At 33.9% G+C, this 19,530-nt stretch overlaps 1 protein-coding gene across 2 annotated transcripts; it reads left to right on the forward strand.

Annotated features, from left to right (window-relative positions):
• Positions 1-2,756: 2,756 nt before the first annotated feature.
• On the forward strand, positions 2,757-18,689 carry SPC25 (SPC25 component of NDC80 kinetochore complex). 2 transcript variants are annotated; one of them, XM_051986221.1, is made up of 8 exons: positions 2,757-2,979; positions 4,856-4,987; positions 5,288-5,445; positions 5,547-5,612; positions 7,464-7,610; positions 9,829-9,933; positions 16,260-16,358; positions 18,351-18,689. In XM_051986221.1, the coding sequence occupies exons 2-8, from the start codon at positions 4,935-4,937 to the stop codon at positions 18,479-18,481; spliced, it is 759 nt and encodes a 252-aa protein (XP_051842181.1). In that variant the 5' UTR covers positions 2,757-2,979; positions 4,856-4,934; the 3' UTR covers positions 18,482-18,689. The 2 variants fall into 2 exon arrangements, with proteins under 2 accessions (XP_051842181.1, XP_051842182.1); XM_051986222.1 differs by lacking the exon at positions 4,856-4,987 and having other exon boundaries at positions 2,758-2,979.
• Positions 18,690-19,530: the final 841 nt, after the last annotated feature.

The following is a 19,530-nucleotide window of genomic DNA, read 5'->3' on the forward strand; positions in this document are numbered from 1 at the left end:
TCTTGAATTAAGAATCAGTATTCTATTCACTACAATATACTGTCTCAATGAACATTAAGCAAAGTAGAAAACAGGGTGGCTAGGTAGTGCAATAGATAGAGTGTCAAGCACAGAAGCAAGATATTTTTTTGAGTTCAAATCTAGCCTCAGGCACTTATTAATTGTGTGACCCTGGTCAAATCACTTAACCCTTTTTGCTTCAGTTTCTCTTTCTGTAAAATGAACAGAAGAGGGAAATGGCAAACCGCTCCAGTATCTTTGCCAAGGAAACCCCAAATGGAGTCATGAAGAATAGGACACAACTGAACAACCACAGCAACAGGTGGAAAATACAAAACTACATGCTTGCCAAAAGTGTTTATCATTGCTTTGAAGGATATACTGTGCATAATTTAAAAAAAAATTTTTCCTAGTTGGTAAGGTCCTCAAGAGGCTCCTTTTAATGGATGATATTGTGCTGACTATAACAGGTCCTAGAATGCTACAGTGCCTCCTCAATGAGACTGGAAAGTGTTTGACTTAGGTATGTACACATGAAATCCAAATAGTTAAACTATGCAGTTGAGTAGACTATCCTCTGAGCTGGTTAATCATGACTTACATCTTGGCACACATTGCAGGTGGATAATGAGATGAATTGAAAACTAATAGAAGGAAAATGATGGCCTGGATTACATATGGGAAATGACACAACATTTCTTAAATGTTACTTTATGGATGTGAATCAAGGAACATTACAATTTCTTTGGAATCAAAATCACTGCTGACCTCAAAAACAATGGAGAGACACAGGGTTAGCCCCTCCTTTTTTTTTTAAATCATGGACCCTTTTGGCAATTTGAGGATGCTGAGGCATCCTCCCCATCCATTTTTTGGAGGTAAAATAAAACTTGTTAAAAACAGCTCTGGAGACCACCTGCTATAGAATACTACTAAAGCAGCAAGCATTTATTAATTACCTACTCTGTGCCACATGCTATGCTAAATACCAGGGATGAAAAAAAAAAAAAAAAGAAAAAAGTATCTGTCCTTGAGGAGTTTACAATCTGGGGAGTTTAGGAGAGGAGCAATAAATTTATAAAGAACTATGAAAAAAAAAAAAGCTATATAGAATTTAAACTGGAGTAATCTCAGAGGGAAGGATTTGATATTAAGGAAAACCAGAAGTGACAGGAATTCATTGGAAAGACTCAGGGATCTGAAGAATGAGTTCCTGGGTTTGAATATAAATTTTGACAATTATTAGCTATGTATGAGCAAATCATTGTTAAATATGCTTCAATTTGTTTTATGTGAAATAAGAGAAATGGGCTTCAAGTCAGGAAGACCAGAATCCAAATCCAGCCATGAAACAGCTATTGTGTGACACCCTTCCCCTCCTCCCCACCCCCAATCACCCAATTTTGCCTCAGTTTCCTCATCTGTAAAATGGGCATAATAATCCTTAACTCACCTGTTATTGCGTGGCTCAAATGAGGTAATAAATGTATAGCACTAAACTTTTTGGCATATAGTAAAGATTATATAAATGTGAGCTGATATTATTCTTACTCCTTCTGGTATACTGGTATACTAAGGTAGTGTGACCTTAGGCAGGTTGGACTGATTCATCAAATATTGTTGTTTGTCCTGACAGCTTCTTCTGGACCACATTTAGAGTTTTCTTGGCAAGGATACTGGAGTGGTTTGCCAATTTTTTTTTTCCTCCAAATCATGTTACAAATGAGGAAACTGAGGCAGAGTTAAGTGACATCAGATAACTGTCTGATGTCACATTTGAATTTAGGTATTCTTAACCTCAGGTCCCATGCCCTCTCTCTACACTGCACTCCCTAGCTGTCCTGATCAAATATTAGCATATATAAAGCTTTTAGCAAATCTCAAAGAGATTTGCATAAATGTCGTTAGGATTAGAGCTTCTTAAAGCAAGGATTTTTAAATTAGGATACAAGAACCTTCTTTTTCTTCGATGTTTTGGTAACAGTTTCAGATTTTGCAATCCTCTATTTTGTTTTATACATTTAAAAACATTATTCCGAGAAAGGTTTCACTGGACTGTCAAGATGTCTACGATCGCCTCACACAAAAGTTAAGAATCCCTAAAGGTTCCTTCCAGCGGAATAGAATTTAGTTCTTGTGCCACGGGAGAAAGAATCCTGGCTGTGGATTTACAAGACCTCTGATACTTGACTGACACTTGAGCCAAGTTGCTTCCTCTCCAAATGCGTGTTTCCTTCTCTGCAGAGGAATGGCTTGATGCAGGAGGGCAAGCACCTTGGGTGTCCAGCACACGCTGATTGCCCGGGTCCCCCATCGCACCCCTCTCGGTACCCAGCCCCAGCCCCGGAAAGCGTCGCGCCCCAAATCCCAAACTTAGAAAAAGACTTGGTCAAGATGCCGACCCACGCTTTCTGGCTTCCAAGCCAAACTCTTCCCAAGAAATTGTTGAATTAGAAATGGCTGCTTCAACTTGAATGAAGTAGTAGGAAAAAAGCATATGACTAAATTCCAGTCGCAGCGTTGGAGAAAATAGGGAAGCCTTCCCGAGAGAACCGAGCTCAAGTTCAACATTCCAGCAAAAAATTAGAAACAGCCATCGGGCTTTTTAAAAACAATCGAGAAATTACAAATCCCACAATGCCGTTCTCCCTCATACGCGTTATGAGAACGCCACAGAATTTTATTGACCAATCACCACGCGGAGAATTTGAACCGCCAGCCAATCAAATTTCAACTCTACTTCCGGGACAGGAGGCGGGAGGCAGTCTTCATTTAAAATTTTGTTGTGGGCCACAGCTTATATGTCGGTTTAAGTCGTTCTCTTTTTGAAGGAGGGTGTTGGGGCAGCGGCTGAGAAAGAACTGTGCCGAAGTCAGGTCCCAGGCACTCGGGTCAAAAGCGGCAGCTTTGCGTCTTTGCGCCAGCCGGAGCATCCGGGTCAGAGAGCCCGGGATCTTCGGAGCCTGTGGGCTGAGCAGGGTAGGAAAGACTAAGGGATGGGGGTGGGGTGGGGGGAGCCCCAGAGGATGGGGCTCATTTAACAATGACTTGCTCAAAGTCACTTAGCTAGTAATTGTCAAAGCTGATATTCAGCCAGGGACTCATTCTGAAGATCCAGCATTCTGGCCAATGCATCCCGGCCTTTTCTGGTCTTCCTTAACGTCAGTGCTTTCCCTTTGAATTACTCCAATTTAACCTCTGTAGTGCATGTTTCTTGTCCGATCCCCAACTCCCCACATTGTAAACTCCTTAAGGACAGACACTTTTTTCCTTTTTTTTTCATCCCCAGTATTTAGCATAGCGAACGGCACACAGTAGGCAATTAATAAATGTTTGTTGATTTGGTAAAGTGTTCTGGGGCACGTGGCCTCCTTAATGATGCTTTAACAAGAGTTAAATGAAAAAAAGCGGTAAGAAGGATATATTTTAGGGATAATCTTAATTAAACCTTGTTAGATTTGACACAATCAGATTAAGACCTGGTAACTGATCTAGGGGAACAAGGCGAGCTGAGGGGTCTCCAAGATCGTAGGGATTTTAATAGGGATATGTTGAAGGTAGGGTTAAAACCTATAACTAGCAGAATCTCAAGAACTGACAAAAAAGCACGGGGTGCAACTGTCTAGGGGCCTAATCTCACCTACCTTGCCCTCAATTTAAAAGTTGAATTTTAGGATTTCTTCTGTAAAACTGAGAAATAGTCGAAAACTTTCTCTTGGTGCCGAGCTTTTCAGGGATTGATGACATCTAGATCTTAATGCTGACTGCTCAGGACCTATTATTATAGGTTTTTTGGTGTAGGAGATTAAAAAGTTATTAGTGATTTCAGTTCATTTGGAATGTAAATGTGATTTACTCTGCATTTTTTAATTATCAATAGGTCCTTGTACTGTTTTTTTGAATATTCATTTTGATGACTGCCAGATTTGGAGATTGGTAGAGCTGAGCATATAGCATTTGTTTTCATTTTATGGGGAAGTTTGTTGCATAGTTTCATGGTCTAAAAGTGTTCATAAACTCCATGAAAATCAGGACTATTTTACTCTTTTTTTCTATTTCTGTAATGTCTTGAGTCATTGCACATTCTAAATGCTCAAATAATATTTGTATTAGTGAAAGAATATCTTGACTGGGAGGATAGTAAACAGGAAATGTGGAAGAGGGGAGTTTTTAAGGTGAAAGAATGAATTCAGTGTGTGTGTGTGTGTGTGTGTGTGTGTACATATATACACACACACACAAACACACACTCACATACATACATACAAATATATATATATATATATATATATACACACACACACACACACACACACACACACACACACACACACACACACATATCTGCTTGAGGGACTCCCCGATTTATCTTCTGAGCTCTGGAATGGTTCTAGAACTTTGGACTTTATTTCAAGTCTGGAGCTAATGTTAGGAAGTTGGGGCAAGCTAAGTTCAAAAAATCCTTTCCAGACCCTTTGGGTATATAGCCTGAGAGTTCAGTCCTCATTTCCTACAAAACCTGCTTGATTTTGGTAATTCTCAAAAAAGATTTAAAATTGTTTTACCCCTGGGTTACCAGTTCTCAAGGCTACCAGTAGGGTCTATTTTCATACAAGAACCATAAATCTACCCCAAATCAAATTGTAAAGTATTCATAGACACACAGTAGTCTAATTTGACTGTTAGATGTAAAAACTTTCTGGTTAGGTAGCATTTTGCTAACAGTAGAATAATGGGCAGCTAGGTAGTATGTCATTTAGCTACTGAGTCTGGAGTCAGGAACTCATCTTCCTAAATTCAAATACTTACTAGCTGTGTGACTCTAGGCAAGTCACTTAACTCTTGTTTGTCTTAGATTCCTCAACTGAAGAAGGAAATGACAAACCACTCTAGTATTTTTATCAAGAAAACCCCAAATGGGGTCATGAAGAAAAATGAAACAACAGAATAATGGTGTTTTCTTTGCAACCATGATAGGGGTTGCCAGGTGAGATGTTTGCAGATTTATTACTATAATAATAGTATTTAATTCCTTTCAGTGTGCCTTCAGTACTTAACTTCTTGATAAATAAAAACTGTTAAGTTTTGGTAATACATAATCCTATTGCCTTGCTCTATGACAATCATGTTTCCAGTGATGCATAGTGAATATCTCATAGTAATATTGAAATCTCAGGATCATTGAATATCTAAGTAGTTTTCAATATCCTAAATTACCACTCAGTATAACAATGAGTTACCTTTTCTGTATTAACTGATAAAATGTTCTCTATCCTATTTGTTGTAGCATAATGTCTCATATAAAGACAGAAGAGAAACTGAAGCTATTTAATGAAAGTATAAATGACTTTTGGAACAGATTCCGAAATGCTACATTTAATGAACACTATAGTCAAGTGATGGGGCTGAGAGATACCTATAAAGACTCCGTTAAAGCACTGACAGGTATTCTAGGAAGCTTGAAACATGCTATTGTTTAATGCCCACGTCATTTGATTGAAACTTTTTTTTTTATTGAAACTTAAATTCCATTTTTTTTCTTATAGAAAAATTATCTACAAAGATAAAAGAAGAAGAACGAATGGTTGAGACTTGTCTGGAATTCAGAAATAGTATGTGATTGACATTTAATATAACTTCTAGTATGTTTTAAGGGCTGTTTCTATGGAGATAATAAATATCTAAGGAAGCTGTAATATTTTAGTGTTCTTCATAAATCTTATAATTATTATTAGTTTAAATTACTTTTGCTCTTTTGTTTCCTGCTAAATTTTTTCTACATTTTCACTTTTGTCAAATAGCTTTTCTTGAGCTTTTATTTGTAGAAATTGGGTTAGGCTCTTTATCCTGATTGCTAGGGTTTAGAAGATAAAAGCCTTTTACACTACAAGATCCCCAGAGAGGTTTCAAGATGAAGTTTTAGACCAGGAACTAATGGGCTAAAATAGTAAAAATATGGCTCAGTGTAATTTTAGGTTTGGGGGAAGGGGAAGGAGGCGGTATTTTTTTTTATCTTTTTTTGTTTGTCAAGGACTTTGTTGGCAGTCTGTTGGGCTTACTGATCCCTTTTTAGAATAATAATTTTAATACATAAATATTTATGATTACAAAGGAAATGGATTATATTGAAATAGTTATAAAATTTGTTTAAAAAAAACAAGTTTATTGAATGTAGGTTAAAAATTCTTGGTCTAGGAACTAGTTGTCATATACAGATATATTACATGTAGGCTATTAGCTGTGTCAGGAGAAATGTTACACAGACATTTATAATGAATTCATTATCTTTTCCCCTAAAACCTTCCTTCTTCCAAACTTCCTTATTACCATCCTCCAAATCACTTAGACTTACAATCCAGTTATCATGACTACTCACCATCTCTCATCTTCTCTTCCCTCTCCCCATTCCCCTTTGAGTATGACTTTGTAATTTCTTTTATGCGATGCTTTCTTTTCTCTGACACTACTACCACACCTTGGTGCAGTGTAGACGCTTATCACTTCATGTCTAGATTATTACAATAGCCTGCTCTTCTTTTACTTTCCTTAAGTCTCTTCCCACTCTAGTCCATCCTCTGCTTTCAAATTCTTCTTCTATCTAAAGTGATTATATGACTGTCACCACCATCCTTACCATTCAGTAAACTCCAGTGACTTTATTGCTTCCAATATCAAATATAAAATCCTCTGTTGGTCTTTTAAAGCCTTTTGTAACTTGACTCTCTTTTATCTTTCCTGTCTTACCTTTTCCACATACTCTGCAATATATTGTTATTGGCATCTTTGCTATTCCTCACACAAGAAACTTTTTAACTGCTTCCTTCCAACCTATTCACTGGCTGTCATTTGTTGAGGACTACGCCCAAGTGCTCCTTGATAGTGTGGACTGATATTTTCCTTTTGTACCCCTGCAATTAGTATAGTACTTAGTAGTCACTTAATAAGTACTTAATTGATTTCTTACTTGCTATCTCTACATTTATTCATTTAGATAGATTTTGTATATATAAAGCTAACTCTTATTATAAATAATTTGTTATAAAAACATATCACGATATGTTTATACTGTTTCTTATTAATTTAATTTTCTTCTTTTTTTTTTTTTTTTAGAAAACGTCATTTTCCCCATCAATTTTTAGAAAGTATTTTGTTTTATTTTCTATACTTACAAGCTAAAGAGTGGGTTATCAGCTGGGATGAGGAGAAATGTTTTTCTGAAAGCATTGTGAAAGTGGTCAAGTTGCCCGAAACCTTAGTACTAGTGCTTTGTGTCTTATTTTCTTTTTCTAAACCTAGATTATTCTATATAAATAAAAAAAACTCTAAAAGCTTTTTAAAAAGTTCTTAGTCTCTTCCTTTCTTGCTTTGTTCCTTAATAAGTATTCATGTGTAATAAAAATAATTATTATTATATATGCATATAAAAGATATATACATATGTATGCACATATATATTTCCACAGAGATTCATATCCAGAATAAGCTTATTCAAGAAAAACAAGATAATTTAACAAAACTGATTGATAGTATACAAGACAAAAAATGCGAAGTGGAAAAGCTGACAAAAACTACTCAGGATCTTAAGGAATCACTGAATAAGAAAAAAGAAAGTAAGTATTTTCCTTTGTAAATAAAGTTTTGAAATGTTAGATTGTTCTCTCTTTTATTGACAAGAATATATATTACCTTTCAGAGTGATGAAAAATCTAAATCTAAGCAGGGCTGTTTTTGTCTGTAAAGGGACTGGTCTTTATCAGTTTTTTTCAGTGGAAACTCAATGTCTGTTTTTTGACTCTTCCTGGGTTAGACTTAACAGAAATTTTGTTTATAATAAAACAATTTAAATTGAAGAGGAGAAAAATGTTACTAACCAAGAATAGTTTGGGATAAATCATAGTGAAAAACTAAGAGTTTGAAGCCAATATATGTCTTTTTCTAAAAAGACTTCATGGAAAGGATCTATGTTTAAACATCAAAATATTTGATTCTCAGATATCTATAGAAGCAGGGTAGCTAAGCAGTCAGTAATTGAATTGTTACTTTTCACATGTCTTCCAACTCTCACTTTGGCTTTGTGACATTTTTAAAATCCTAAAATAGCATACCTGACTATTTTTACTAAGAGATAATTATGTCCTTAGTACAGTAGTTTTCTAGTAAATACAATAGAATTGCTATTTCCAACTGTGGGCAGATCAAAATAATTTCAAAGGAAGTGAGACTATATTTATGTGAATCTCCCTCTGTGCATTGAAGCACAATCCCTCACATCTAGTTAGGGATGTTTGCGTTGAAATGAACTCTATTTTTATTGGAAAAAACTGACCATCTCAAAGAATATAAACTACCAAAAACATGGCTCTTCTCACAACAATCTTTACGTGTTCCTTATCACCAATTTTTCTATGGACTTTAGAACAAATGCTGCTTTTTCCCTTACATAAGACACGGTACAAATGGAGATGGAATGGATTGAAGTATGCTTCTCAGTCATGCTTGCTACTAGATTTTCTAGCAGCAGAATTTATTTTGTCTTAGCTGAAGATTAAAAAAAAAAAAAAACCAGGAGTATCAATCCTAATCTCAGATCAAGCAAAAGCAAAACCAGATCTAATTAAAAGAGATAAGGAAGCAAACTACATTTTGCTAAAGGATACAAGATTATGAAGTAATGTCAATACTAAACATTCATGCACTAAGTGGTATAGCATCCAAATTCCTAGAGAAGAGGACCGCAAGAAGAAATAGACAGTAAAAGTACTAATGGGGATCTCAACCTTGCTCTATCAGAACTAAATAAATTGAACTGCAAAATAAATAAGACGGTAAATAGAATTTTAAAAAAGTTAAATATGATAGACCTTTGGAAAAAATTGAATGGGACTAGAAAGGAATATACTTTTTTCTTGGCGACACATGAAACCTATCCAAAAATTGATCCTGTAAGGGTATAAAAACCTTAAAATCAAAGGCAGAAAGGTAGAAATAGTAAATGTATCTTTTCCAGATCATGATGCAATAAAAATTACAAGGATTAGGGAAAAGTAGACCAAAAATTTTAATTGGAAACTAAATAATCTAATTCTAAAGAATGAATAGGTGAAACAACACATCATAGACTTATTCATTTTATCTAAGAGAATGACAATAAAGAGACAACATACCAAAATTTATGGGCTGCAGGCAAAGCAGTTCTTAGGGGAAATTTTATATCTCCATATGCTTGAACAAAAGAGAGAAAGAGAAGATCAGTAAATTGGGCATGCAACTAAAAAAAGCTAAAAAAAGAACAAATTAAAAATCTCCAATTAAATACCGAATTTGAAATTCTGAAAATGAAAGGAGAGATTAATAAGTAATTGAAGTAAGAAAACTAAGAGTTGATTTTTATAAAAAATCAACAAAATAGATAAATCTTTAATTAATTTGATTAAAAAAAAGGAAAGAAGAAAATCAAATTCTTGGTATCAAAAACGAAAAGGATGAACTTTCCACCAATGAAGAAATTAGAGCAATAATTAGGAGCTATTTTGCCCCACTATATGCCAGTACATCTGATAATCTAAGTGAAATGGATGAATACTTTACAGAAATTGCTTAGGTTAACAGAGGAGGAAATAAATTACTTAATAGTTCCATTTTAGAAAAAGTAATTCAACAAACTATTAATCAACTCCCTAAGAAAAAAATCTCCAGGGCCAGATATGGATTCACAAGTAAATTCTACTAAATTCTTAAAGAACAATTAATTCTAAAACTTTTATAGATTTTCCAGCAAGTGCGTTGAGTTCCAGCAAGTTTTTGACCCTTATTCTTTAAAATTAATAGTTATTGCTGCTGCTAACAAAGCCAATAAGGAAAAGTTGAAAATGCTGCAGAAATCTTACAATTTGTATAAAGATCACCTTGGACTGGAAATTCGAAAAATTAATGGTAAGTTTTTATTTTCAATTTCAGATTCTAAATACATTGTAGAATTAATATTTTATGAGACCAGAAAAGTCAGTATCCTTTGTTACAAAGATGAGAATTTAAGGCCTTTAGAAATGAGATCTTGAACTTAGACTCTTTTGTAAACTTTGATCAGTTTTAAAACCATAATCTTGCCATAGCTATCAAATGTTCAATTTCAGTTTGTGCAATTGGACATTTTGTTAAATTTTTTTCTTCCTTAGTACTTTGTTTTGTCACTACAGATTACCCAGTTTAAAAATTTTGCTCTATTGGCAGTAGTGTTTTTTTTTCCCCCATTATGAAATTGAGTACAGGTCAAATAAATAGAAATGCTATCCAAACATTTTGAATCTTGTTTTTTTTTTTTTTTTTTTAATATTTCATTTTTCTCCAGTTACATGTAAAAACAATTAACATTCATTTTTAGCTATTTTGAATTTCAAATTTTCTTTCTCCCTCATCTCTTTTTTGAGATTGTAAGCAATTTTATATAGTTTATAACTGTTCACATATGCAACACATATTATCTTATTAGTCATGTTGTGAAAGAAGCCACAGACCCAAATGAAAAAAAAAAAAAAAAGCCATATAGAAAGTGAAAAATAGCATACTTTGGCTTATATTCATCAGTGTTTTCTCTGGGGGTGGGTATGGGCAGAGATAGCATTTTTCATCATGAGTCCTTTGAAATTATCTTACAATTTTATTGCTAAGAAAAGCTAAGTTATTCACAGTCGATCATTGTGTAGGTATTGCTATTATCTGTGTACAATGTTCTTCTGGTTCTGCTTACTTCACTCTGCTTTGTTTATCTGATTTTTTCCAACTCTGCCTAGTCATCATTTTTTATTGTACAGTAATACTCCATTATGATGTACCACAATTTATTCAGCCATTCCTGATTGATGGGCATCCCATCAATTTCCAACTTCTTGCCACCACAGTAAAAGCCACTATTTTTTTGTACAAGTGGTTCTTTTTTTAGGATCTTTTTTAGCAGTCTTGTGGTATTGCTGGATCAAGGGGTCTGCACAGTTTGATAGCCTTTGGGCATAGTTTCAGATTACTTCCAGAATGGTTGTATCACTTCACAATTCCACCAGCAATGCATTAGTTCCAATTTTCCCATAGCCTCTCCAACATTTATCATTTTCCTTTTCAGTCATATGAACCAATTTGTTAGGTGTGAGGTGGTGCCTCAGTTCTTTTAATTTGCATTTATCTCATAAATAGTGATTTAGAGCATTTTTTCATATGATTGTATGTAGCTTTAATGTCTTCATCTGAAAACTGCCCCTCCATATTGTTTGACCATTTATCAATCGGAAAATGACTTCTTATAAATTTGACTAACTTCTCTATATATTTAGGAAATGAAGCCTTTATCAGAGGTACTTGCTGCACAGATTGTTTCCCAGTTTTCTGCTTTCTTTCTTGGTTGCATTTTGTGCAAAATCTTTTTAATTTAATATAACCTAATTGTCCATTTTACATGCAGTAATGTTCTCTATCTCTTCTTTGCTCCTGAATTCTTCCTTTATCCATAGATTTGACAGATAAACTATTCCTTTTGCTTATTTTATCATCCTTTATATTTAAATCATGTACCCATTTTGATCTTAGTATACTGTGTAAGATATTTTAGTTTCTGCCATTCTATTTTCTAGTTTTCCCAGTAGTTACTTCTTGTCCCAAAAGCTGGGGCCTTTGAATTTATCAAACTCTAGATCACTATTAGGTCATTTACATGGTGAGTCTTGTGTATTTAATCCATTCCATTGATCTACCACTTTATTTCTTGGTCAGTGCCAGATAGTTTTGATGATTATTTTTTTTTATAACACAGTTTGATAAGTCATACCACAGTATGACTTAAATCACCTTTCACATTTGTTTTTATTAATTTTCTTGATATTCTTGACCTTTTGTTTTTCCAGATAATTTGTTTTTCTAGCTCTGTAAATAATTTTTGGTAGTTTGATAGCTATGGCACTAAATAAGTAAATTAATTTAGGTAGAATTGTCATTTTTATTATATTGGCTCGGCCTCCCCAGGAGCATTATTTTCTATTTGTTTAGCTCTGACTTTATGTGTAAGGTGTTTTATAATTGTATTTATGTAGTTTCTGGGTTTGTCTTGGTAAATAGACTGCCAAGTATTTTATATTGTCTTTCTGTGTCTTTATAGTGTCATTCTGTTACTTTCTGCTGAACTTTCTTGGTAATTATAGAAATTTTGATGTTTTTATGTATTCTGTAGCTTTGCTAACATTATGTCACCAAGTTTTTTAATTGATTCTTTAGGTTTATCTAAGTATGTCATCATATCATCTGCAAAGAGATAACATTGCCTGTTCTAATTCCCAGAGAAAAATAATCTAGAGTTTGATAAACTTATGGATCTTTTTCCCTTTTTATGATCTTTGGAATACAGATCTTGTATAATTCCAAATTGCTCTTCAGAATGGTTGCATCAATTCATAACTCCACCAACAATGCATTAGTATTCCAGTTTTTCCACATTTTCTCCAACTTTTAACATTTTCCTTTTCTGTAATATTAGCCAATATGATAGATATGAGGTAATGCTTCAGAATTGTTTTAATTTGCATTTTTATAATCAATAGGGATTAAGGGCATTTTTTCATATGATTAGATAGCTTTAATTTCTTTCTTTCTTTTTTCTTTTCTTTTCTTTCTTTCTTTTTTTTTTTTTTTTTTTTTTTGAGGAGGCAATTGGGGTTAAGTGACTTGCCCAGGGTGACACAGCTAGGAAGTGTTAAGTGTCTCAGGGCAGATTTAAACTCAGATCCTCCTGACTTCAGGGCTGGTGCTCTAACTACTATGCCACCTGCTTTAATTTCTTCATATGAAAACTGCCACTCCTTTGACTCTTTAGCAATTGGGGAATGATTTATATTCTTAAAAATTTGACTCAATTCTCTCTCTCTCTCTCTCTCTGCATATATATATATATATGAGAAATACTTGCTTCACAAATTATATATCAGAAATACTTGCTTCACAAATTGTTTCCCAGCCATCTGCTTTCCTCCTTATCTTGGTTCCATTAGTTTTGTTTGTACAAAACCTTTTTTAATTTAATATAATTAAAATTACCTTTTTTATATCATAATATTCTTTGTCTCCTTTTTGGTCATAAATTCTTTCTTCTCCATAGATCTGAGAGGTAAATTGTTTCTTATTCTCCTAATTAACTTTTAGTATTCCCCTTTATAGCTAAATCATGTACCTATTTTGACCTTTTCTTGGTATACAGTGCGAAATGTTAATCTGTGCCTAGTTTCTGCCTTACTATTTTCCAGTTTTCCTAGCAGTTTTTGTTAAATAGCGAGTTCTTGGCCCAGAAGCTGGAGCCTGGATTTATCAAATAGTAGGTTGTCATTGACTATTGTTTCTTGGATATCTAATCTATTCCATGGACCCACTACTCTCTTTCTTAGCCAGTGTCAAATTGTTTTGATGTTTGCTGCTTTATGATACAGTTTTAGATCTGGTATAGCTATGTCCCTGTCCTTTTCTTGAATGTGGTTTTTGTTGCATTATCTGAAAATGATGCATTTAATATTCCTGCACTTGATTGTGAGATTTTTACTCCCTAATAACATAGTCAGTTTTTGTGTAAATGCCATATACTGCTGAAAAAAGCTATATGCTAGCTCTATTCAATTTTCTCCAGATGTGTATCTTATCTAAGTTTCTGAATTTCTATTTACTTCCTTAATTACTTTGTTTATTTTGTGGTTAGATTTCTCTAGTTCTGAGAAGGGAAAGTTGAGGTCTTATACTTTTATTGTCTCTTTCCTCCTGCAACTTCCTTTAAGAATTTGGATTCTATACCATTGGGTGCATATATGTTAGTATTGATATTGCTTCATTGATTATGGTACACCTAACAAGATGTTATTTCTTTGTTTATTTTTCCTTTTTCCTTGTCTGAAATTATGATATCATTTTATGATGGCTACTTCTACCTGTTTTATTTATTTTTACTTTAGCTGAAACAATAAAATTTGTTCCATCCTTTTAACTTTGTGTTTTTTATACTTCAAATGTGTTTCTTGCAAATAGCACATTGTAGAATTCTGTTTTTTAATCCACTCTGTGATTTGCTTCCATTTTATGGGTGATTTATCCTGTACACAGTTACGCTTACTATGTATTTCCATCCTATTTCCCCCCTGTTCTTTCTTCTTTCTTCTTTTCCTCTCCTTTGCTCTCCTCTTTCTCTCCTTTCACCCTGCCCTTCCTCACCAGTGTTTTGTTTCTGACCACCTCTCTCAATCTGCCCTTCTATCAGCCCCTCCTTTTTTCCCTTCCTCCCTTCATTTCAGTATAGGGTAAAACAAATTTCTATATCCTATCGAGTGTTATTCCCTCTTTGAACCAAATTTGATAAGAGTAAGGTTCAAGGGATGATTACTCCACTTCCTTCTTTCCCTCCCCTGCAGTAAATCTTTTGAGCCTCTTTCTGTGAAATAATTCTTAAAAATATAATCCCATATCTCTCTCAAATCGATGTAAACTCTTAACTGCTCTAATAATGATACTGCTGTTAAGAGTAACAAGTGTCATCTATCCTTGTAGGGATAAAAACAGATTAACCTTATTGAATAACTTATGCTTTTTCTTTCCTGTTTACTTTTTTATCCTTCTCTTGAGTCTTGTATCTGAAAATTGAATTTTTTGTTTAGCTTTGGTCTTTTCATCAGGAATATTTGAAAGTTCTTTATTTCTTTGGATGTCTTTTTTTTTTTTTTATTTTCTTCTGAAGGATTACAGTTTTATTGAATAGTTGATTTTTAGTTGTAATTCAGGCTCCTTTGCCTTCTGGGATGTTATATTCCAAGCCTTCATGTCCTTTAATATAGAAACTACTAAGTGCTGTATTATTCTGACTGGCTGCTCATTCTTTGAATTATTTTTCTCTGGATATTTGTAGTATTTTCTCCTTGATCTGAGAGTTCTATAATATTTTTGGGAGTATTCATTTTAGTATCTCTTTCAGTCTGTGATTGGTGAATTCGTCCAATTACTATTTTACTTTTTTTTTGGTTCTAGAATATCAGGGTATTTTCCTGGATAATTTCATACATATATATATAAAGAAAATATATAATTTCTTGAAAGATGATATCTAGACAGTTTTTTGATCATGGCTTTCACGTAGTCCAGTAATTCTTAAGTTATCACTCGTGGAGTGATCTCCAGATCAATTGTTTTTTTCAATGAGCTATTTCACATTTTCTTCTTCTTCTTTTTTTTTTTTTTTTCAATTTTGTTTGATTCTTGATGTTTCATAGAATCACTAGATTACATTTGTCTAATTCTGATTTATTAGAAATTATTTTCTTCAGTTAGCTTTTGGATCTCCTTTTCCATTTGGCCAATTCTACTTTTTAAGTAGATGTTTTTTCCAGTGGATTTTTGCACATCTTTTCCCTTTTTTGTGTGTTCTTTCTTTACCACACTGTTAACTCTTTTTCGCATGATTTTCTTGCATTGGGGCAGCTGGGCCTGGTTGCACTGTGCTGGGACCACAGAGCCCGGACACTTGCTTCTTGTATCAGGAGCTGGTAGCCTCACTGCTGGCCTGGTGTTCCACTGGTCTGATGTGCTAGGACTGTGAGTCATTGATTGATCTGTGCTTGGATCAAGGACCTCTTGCTGGTATGTCCAGATACCACCTACACTGGGCTATGTTCCTCTTTATTTGATTGAGACAAACTTCCTGCAGTTGTCTGCCATTCTGTGCAGTCCTTCTATGGTATCCTGGGTTAGAAAATTCTTTTGAGATGTGATTTAAAGTTGTTTGGAGGGGAATTTAGAGCATCCAGGTAAGTTCCTTTCTTTTCTCTTTCATCTTGACTCCACACAAGAATCTTGTCTTTAATGATTTGCAGAATTTCCTTTCAAATTTTTTCAAAATTACTTTTGCATATCTTTGAACAGAAAACCCAGATGTATGTAAAATCATACTTTGAAATCTATTATTTAAAATTTCCTCAGGGAATGGAAAGATCTACTTGATTACGCTGTCAGCTGTGAAAAAGCAACTTGATGTCTAATGTACATGAATCTTTAAATTCAAAATAACTAGGGACAATTTGAAATAGACATTTCCAATGGGATAGACTACTTCTTGAAGCTGGGTGAATAGAATTTTTCTTACCCTTGTAGATAGAAGTTTGTCAGCTAGCAAAGATAGTCAAGACTCATCTTAATTTTAAAAACTGGCATGTTATAATAGTGGACTAAGCAATTAAATTTTTTTTTAATTCCAGGTGAAAAACTTCAATTTATATTCCGAAATATTGACCCTAAAGCTCCTGAGAAGCCATTTACCTTTTCCCTGCGCATAAATGAAGAAAGGGAATATGAAAGTGCGTACATTTTTCCTAATTGGTACTTCTGCTTACTAACTTATTTAAAAATCTTATTATGAAAAAAAGGGGAAGCTAGATGGCACAGTGGTTAAAGCACTGGCCCTGGAGTCAGGAGGACCTGACTTCAAATCCAGCCTTAGACACAACACTTACCTAGCTGTGTGACCATGGCAAATCACTTAATTCCAATTGTCTCACAAAACGAAAAAGTATAAAAAAGTAGAAGTAAAAATACAAGATGCCCACAGGATATTACTATTCCTTCCAATTTGGCTTGTTTTGATTCTTCTTTCCAATCATGAATGGGGCCTGAGTACAAAGTTAAATAAATACTGACTTCTTAACTGGGAACCTGCTTAACTAGGAGGCTACAGTTTGGTCCAGCTAGTTTGATGATAAATATAAATGATTCCTCCAGAAATTTATAGATGAAAGAAAAGATGGAAGAGTAGGAGGGAAGGAGGAAGGAGGAGAAAAAGGAAGGAAGGAGGCAAGGAGGAAGAGAAAGTCACTAGATGGAAGAATATATGTTGGGAGTTAGATGTAAGAAGGGTAGAAATACAATAGAGGGGGTAGGTGCTGAAGGATTCAAATACCCAAGTGGAGGCAATAAGAAGGCATTGGAATTTATTGAAGAGGGGGAGGGAAGGTGACACCAGACCTGTGTTTTAGGAAAATCACTTTAAGGGCTAAATGGAAAATGGATTAGAGTAGATAGAGACTAGAAGCAGGCAGACCCACAAGCAGGCTATTATTCTTGACTTCTGTTTCTTCTGCAGGTAGATTTCTATAACATTTCTTGCTTAGTTGACTTGCGTCAGTTTGTTGCCAAATCCAAACTTTTCTAACTTATTCACAATTTCAAAATATATCTTGAATTTATTTGAGTAATCTATTCATCAAATGTACATCTTTTTATAATGGTTCCCTACTTAACTTGGATGTACTGAACACATTTAACTCTTAATGATCTCATGAACATCAGTTTCTGGTGTGTGAAAATATAGCTGTAGATGGTTTGGGACCAGGGGTTTTATGATTCCTGATAATAGCTGTGCCACAGGAATTTTCTTAAGAAAGCCCTTTCTGTCAACTTTGTTTTTGGGTTTTTGAGATTTTCCCCATGGAGATATTGTAAAATAAATGCTGCTATGTAACTTCTTGGGCAGTGCTATATTAGCTGCCTTTCTACATGATTAGTTTGTAGATTTGGCAGCAAGGCAACCTCCTCCCAAATGGTTTCTAGCCTTCCAAAAGATGATTTTCATAGTCTGTCTTTCAATGTGTCAGCTCCATTCAAAACATAATCTACAATTTCTGGATCAATGACAAAATGGACCACAGGCACATCTTTTCTGGCTTTTTTTCCATTCCTCCATATCATATGTACTTTATTTGTATGGTAGCATGCAAGAAAAGAAAAATCATCCCTCATCACTGCAAAAATTTGTGATGCAATGTTTTGAACCTCAGATTCTTCATCTCTCCTGCTACTGATGTTTATATAAATAAAACATATCATTGTTTTCTACAAGTTTCTCCTTCATGTTCGAATTTTACCAGAATTATAGGAGAGGCAAAATTAAAATTTCATTAGATTGAAAGTTCTGTATAGTTCTTAAATAATGGATCAATTTTTTTATTGAAATCTTTTCTATAATAATATCATATATTCCAAATTAGAAAGATGAATAGGAAGTTGGCTAAATATTCCCATATACCAGTTAATTCCTTGAGGGTAATATGCAGCGGCAATAGAATAAGATTTTCTGAGATAAGCTTTTGGCTTTGAAATGACCATTTATTGAAGATACAAAAAGAGGTCACACTTCTGTGACGTTCAACCAATTTCCTTACCTTGTGAGCTTCAGTTTCCTCCTCTGTATCATGAAGGAGTTGGACCAATTGGTCTCTGAGGTTTTTTCCAGCTCTGAATTTATGATTTGTTGACTTTACATTATTAACTATTTCCATTTTTTTCCTTCTTAGTATCAGATAGTGCTCCTCATCTGGAATGCTTGGAAGAATTTCAAGAGAAAGTAAGGAAGACCAACAATTTTTCAGCTTTCCTTGCCAATGTTCGGAAAGCTTTTGTTGCTTTGGTCTGTAATGAATTGTAAATAGTGTATAAAGATTATATTTTCTTTTTTTTTTTTTCTTCCTACTCATTTTAATGCTCCTAAATGAACGTTTTATGTCTGACTCTTTTGTATTTTTGGTGCATCATAGCCTAACAGGAATTAATAAATTGTATAGCATATTTGTGAAAGCAAATTTTGTCAAAAATGTTGTGTTGTCTCATGGAATAAAAAATGGAATGCAATTATATATTTTGGCGTTTATATTGTTACATCATCTAGTAGTTCATTGGTCAGCATATAAGCAACCCAGTAGTAGAAGAATTGTATCATGAACCATAAACTGGATTTTATTAGCAACCTCGCTACACTAGAGCAAATAAGAGCCAATGAATTTTTTCATTTAAAGTAAAAAAAAAATCAGTGTGAAAGGTCATTAACTGATTAGAAGTTGCAAAGCAGGGTAGCCAGTTATAGCAATATTAATCATTAGAAAGTTCAGATTGATTAGTAAGAATGTATCAATAGTAAGTGCTTATTCATAAGTCATTGTTGCCATTTGTTTTCTGTAAATCTGGTTCCTTCCTAAACTGGTGACTTGAATCTGGGCTCTGCTTTTGGACATTATCATTAGAATATCTGAGTTTATAAGGACAGCTACCTCTTTATCATTCTCATTCATTCAGGGAGAGGTTTGTAACTACTCAAAATTAAGACTTAAAGTTTAGGGGTAATTTTTTAAAAATATTTTTTATTATTTAGTTTGAAGTGAAATTAATTCCCAAAACATCAGATGTAACCAATGTAGCTATAAAAGCACATTTCAAAAACAAATTTGCTATTACTCTGATCTGATCCAGGGGTTACTGATGGTTAATTATATTTTTAGTAAATATTGCTGATCACAGAGTCTGTGTTGAAAGGAATCTCAAAAACTATCTGATCTAATTTGTATCTAAAAGAAATTCCTTCTACAATAATAAAACTATATATTTAATTCTCGGAAGTCATCTATTCCAGTCCCTCATTTTATAAATGAAAAAATATCTATAAAACTGAAGACTCATAGGTTTCATAGTTGTTAGGGCCAC

This window comes from Antechinus flavipes, chromosome 3 (assembly GCF_016432865.1).
Source record: "Antechinus flavipes isolate AdamAnt ecotype Samford, QLD, Australia chromosome 3, AdamAnt_v2, whole genome shotgun sequence".
Lineage (NCBI taxonomy): Eukaryota > Metazoa > Chordata > Mammalia > Dasyuromorphia > Dasyuridae > Antechinus > Antechinus flavipes.

Bases quoted from the DNA above. Each gene is read 5' to 3' on its own strand.
- SPC25 (XM_051986221.1), top strand. From the start codon at position 4,935: ATGAAACAACAGAATAATGGTGTTTTCTTTGCAACCATGATAGGGGTT. The intron at 5,446-5,546 runs GTATTCTAGGAA...TTTTTCTTATAG, and splicing joins CTCCGTTAAAGCACTGACAG to AAAAATTATCTACAAAGATA. The intron at 7,611-9,828 runs GTAAGTATTTTC...TAAAATTAATAG, and splicing joins ACTGAATAAGAAAAAAGAAA to TTATTGCTGCTGCTAACAAA.